At 36.7% G+C, this 4,868-nt stretch overlaps 1 protein-coding gene across 1 annotated transcript in view; it reads right to left on the bottom strand.

Annotated features, from left to right (window-relative positions):
* The window catches only part of FARS2 (phenylalanyl-tRNA synthetase 2, mitochondrial), a 517,904-nt gene that overhangs the window by 471,955 nt on the left and 41,081 nt on the right, over positions 1 to 4,868 (bottom strand). Inside the window, exon 2 of the mRNA XM_023741741.1 lies at positions 2 to 80. Within this exon, the coding sequence (XP_023597509.1) occupies positions 2 to 80 (79 nt within the window). The remainder of the gene's footprint in view (position 1; positions 81 to 4,868) is intronic.

Raw genomic sequence — 4,868 nt, forward strand, 5'->3', positions numbered from 1 at the left:
TGTGTCTCTTGTTTATGGGCAGAGCGAGAACTTTGTTCAAAGAGCTGCAGGCTTTCTCCATCCTTTATGCCAGCAAATAACTGTAAACCAAGAGGAATCATATGAATAAGTAAAATCAGCTTCCAGGCCAGTCTATAACAAACAATGTAGAAATTCTGCTAAAAACAAATTTTTACTCCAAGTTACAATGTGGGAATAAAACCCATTACGTTTTACAGTCAATAAATAGCTGAAAACTAACATTTAGTACCCACTTTGAACAAGGCACTATACTCAATGCTGTGCAGAATTTTAAGGAATTAAAACACACTGTTCCAACCCTCACTGATTTCTCCTTCCACATTAGCCTGAACTTATAGTCATTTTCTAACAAAAGACATGATGCGCTCCAGTATGGTGGAAACACCTGTGAAGCAGCCTTTCCTACTCTAGAATTCCACCCCTGAGTATCTCACGGTGTCCTTATAGTGACACTAGAGTCTAGGTAACACAGTATAGTCTTGGGATGAAATGCCATAAAGTCCATGATGGCAGGAATCATGTTGGATTTTGCTAACCCTGTATCTCCAAAGCACAGGACATGGTCTGAAACATATTTCTGCCACTTACTATCCATGTAGACTTAGGCCAGTGATAAGATGGCTAGGCCTCAGGTAATGATCCATAAGATGGGAATAATAATATTAACTTATTAGATTTTATGATAAGTAAATAAAATAACGCATGAAAAGCATACAGGACCTGGCACATTGCAATGGCTAAACAAATTTACTCATTATTAACCTCATCATTATTAGTCATGGTTGTTATTAGTCATGAGCTGCTAAGCACTCCCATCTTTAGCAACATAGCAGATCTTTATTTGCTATCTGCTAAGGGACTTGATGAAGACGGAGAATTGAGCAAATAAGTCTATCGTTCCTCCCATCTAAAATCCCATAAAATCAAAGATTTAAATTTTTTAAATAAAAGTATGAATTAACTTCCATTTCTACTAATGTCGGTAATTAGAATCAACATTCCTGATAAATGCAGCTAAGAAACAATAAAGTTTTTTTAAAGCATTGAAGAAGTAAACACAATAGAGAGGAATTACCAAACAAAACTACAAAAAAAGCACAAAGCCAGAGAAAATCCCAGCATGTAGCCAGAGAGGAGCTCTGAGAATATTTGCCTGTCAGATATATCAGCTAAAAAACTGAACACTGGTTGAGACAGCTTACCATTGCAAGTGAGACGAAAGTGAAAGCCCAGGGTCTAAGCTGGAGAATAAACACAAAAGTAAAGCAGTTCGGTATAGACTTGCGGTCAGGTGTTACGTTCCCCAGGCAATACAGAGAAACTTGGGCTCTGAAAGTGGATAATACCAGAATGATAGTACCTCTAAGTATCTGGCAGAATCAAACAAAAAGCTTTTGTGAAAATAGATTTTATCATTCTAAGCCTCAAAATACTCTTAAAAAGCTGAAAACAATGATAACTGCCAAGATTTGTATCTTCCAATACTTCCTCTAAAAACAGTTAAGAAGAACAAACAAAACTTAAACACCATGCCTTTAGTATAACTTGAAGACAGAGAGTACCCCAATCTTCAAAATAACTATATGTAAAAAAGGAAGGAAGGAAAGAAAACCAAAAAGCAAACCCATTGCCATTGACTCGATCTTGACTCATAGCAACCCTACAGGACAGAGTAGAACTGCCCGTTAGGGTTTCCAAGGAGTGGCTGGTGGATTCGAATTGCAGACCTTTGGTTACCAGCTAGGAAACCCTGGTGGCATATGGTTAAGAGTTCAGCTGCTAACCAAAACGTCAGCTGTTTGAATCCACCAGCCACTCCTTGGAAACCCTGTGGGACAGTTCTACTCTGTCCTATAGGGTCGCTATGAGTCGGAATCATCTCAACGGCAACAAGCTTGGTTTGGTTTGGTTTTTTGATTAGCAGCTGAACACTTGAGAGAGCTCTTATACTCCCACCCTACTATAAGACTTTAGGTAAGCGAGGGCAAGCTAATAAAAAATGAAGGAAAGAAAGAAAAGGGCAACTAGTGAAGGGCTAAGATTGATCTAAGACTACCATCAGAAAGAGTAAGTCACCCTAAACATGAATACCATAAAAAGGTATCCTAGTAGATCAGAGCAGGGACTATAGAAAAGTGTGGCTAATTTGAAGTATCAGTCTTCAGAAAGCTATTAATAGAACATAAAGGAGTTAAAAAAAAAAAAAAGTGAAATTGCCCTTTGGCAATTGGGTGGGGAAGAAGAAAAGAGATAATTTAGGATCCTACAAGAGAAAATAAAAATAAAAAAATTACAGGACTTAAACCCATTCCCCAACTCTAACCAAAAAAAAAAGAAAAAAAAGAAATTCCACCAAGGAATCTGTGCTTTGCTACACGGACAGAAGAGGACACCAGAGAATTAGGAAATCTTCTAAATAATCAAAAATCTACAAAATGGAACAGAAGAAAATGCAATAAATCTATATAGAGTTATTACAAAAAAAAAAAATCAGAAACCTGATTCAACACAGCCCAACTGATGAAAATTTACCCTCTCCCAAATAAATAAAACCAAGAAGCAGAAGAATAATGTAAGACAACACTTCAAACTCAACTAAATAGGATCAGACAATCATTTGAGGATATAAAGCACTGCTTGAATCAGAAACTCAAAAATTAAACAATCATTTGAGGATATAAAGCACTGCTTGAATCAGAAAGTCAAAAATTAAGAATAGAAATAGATGAAAAGCAGGAAGAAATGAAGAGTTAACTGAACTCAGGAACTAAATAGAAGAAAAAACAAAATCATCTCAGAACTGAAATCTAAATTACAAACTATGCAAGGGATAATAAACTCAATGAAAATTTAATAAGGAACATTAAAAGAAGGCAAGAAAATAACCAAGAGAAAGACAATGAAATAAAGAAATTCAGAAAGAAAGTGGTGAAAATAGAAGACAGGCAAAGAAGGAGTAACATTTGTACAGTAGAATTCCCCAAAAGAAGAAAAACAAAGCAATGGAACAGAACTAATGGGCACCTGAGAAAATCATTACCTGAGAAGATGACACACCCTAGTAAAACAATTAGCCATCAAAAATGAATTTAAAAAAATCCTCAAGGCCTCCAGGAAAAAAGTTCAAATAATTTAGAAGGGCTAAGCAATTCGATCAGAATCAGATTCTTCAAAAACAATACACAAAGCAAGGCAACAATGTTGCCACAGTTTCAAAAAACTCAACAAAACAAAACCAAAAAAAAAAAAAAAGTGTAGACCAAGAATTATATATCCAGCCATGCTGTCCTTTAAGTATCAAGTCTATTTATTTATTTTAGAATTTAAGAAATCAAATTTACTTATTTTTTTAATTGTGCTTTAGATGACGATTTACAGAGCAAATTAGTTTCTCATACAAAAATTTATACACATTGTTATGTGACACTAGTTGCAATCCCTATAATGTGACAACACACGTCTCCCTCCACCCTGGGTTTCCTATGTCCATCCAACAAGCTCTTGTCCCTTCCTGCCTTCTCATCCTGCCTCAGCAGAGGAGCCGCCCATTTGGTCTTGTGTATGTGCCTGAACTAAGCATGCTCTTCACGAGTATAAAGAACTCTTAAAAGCTGAACAAAGGGCCAAAAACTCAACAGAAAAAAAGAGAAAAGTAAATGAACAGATAATTCACAGAGAAAAGTAAATGAACAGATAATTCACTGAAGTATTATATAAAAATGACCCTTAAACATATGAAAATGAGTTCAAACTTAAACAACACTAAGATATTAATTCTCAACTATCAAACTGACAGAAATTAAAAAGCAAGATAACACATTATTTGGTGAGGCTTGGGAAAGCATGCATTCTAATACATTGTTGGTGAAAGTAGAAATTGTAGAACTTTTTTAAAAGGGAATTTGGCAGTATTCAGCAAAACTACATTTACATTCACCTCCTGACCCAGCTCTTCTACTTCAAGTAATTTACCCTGAAGGTATATTTCCAACAATTTAAAAAAGAATATGTTATGTCTCCTTGGTTTCTTACATAAATTAGATGATTCTTCGGTGTTTGTCAATCACGACTTTGACACTTTTGAAGAGCACAGACCAGATGTCTTGTAGAATGTCCCTCAATTTCACTTTATCCCATGTTTTCTCACGGTCGAATTCAGGTTATACATTTCTGGTAAGAATACTTAAGGAGTTATGTTGTGTACTTGTCAGTGCATCATATCACCAGGCACATAGTATCTATGTGTGTCATTTCCAGTGATGTTAACTTTGATCACGTGGTAAAGATGGCATTAGCTAGGTTTCTCCATCAAAAAGTTATTATTTTTCTATTTGTAACTGATAAATTTCTTACTGGAAAATACTTTGAGACTATATAGAAGTTGGAGGTTTGAGTCCACCCTGAAGCACTTCAGAAGAAAGCCTGGTGATCTGCTTATGAAAAATAAGCCACTGAAAACTCCATGGAGGAGTTCCGGCAAAATGGCGCTATAGGCAGAAGCACCACGCCATCCCTCCACAGCAAAGATCCGAAAAACTAAGCCGAACAGAGAATTCAACAATACTGAAACCTTAAAACATCAAATGAAGAGATAAAGAAATTAGCCAAGCACCAACTAGAGTGAGAAAACTGACAGAGAACGGAGAGCGAGGAGAGATTCATGCAGAGGTCCCCTACCAGCTAACGCACTGCGGATCGGCCATCTTGGACTCCTATCAGAGACCAGGGGGTACGAGAAAGCAGCTTCATGGAGCTTCCAGCGGGAGACAAAACCACCGGTAATTTGCAATATACGCTTTCCCACTGCCCACCCTTCTTCACCCCATCTCGGCCTCCTCTGCTTCCCG

This window comes from Trichechus manatus, unplaced genomic scaffold, assembly GCF_000243295.1.
Source record: "Trichechus manatus latirostris isolate Lorelei unplaced genomic scaffold, TriManLat1.0 scaffold00188, whole genome shotgun sequence".
Taxonomy (NCBI): Eukaryota; Metazoa; Chordata; class Mammalia; order Sirenia; family Trichechidae; genus Trichechus; species Trichechus manatus.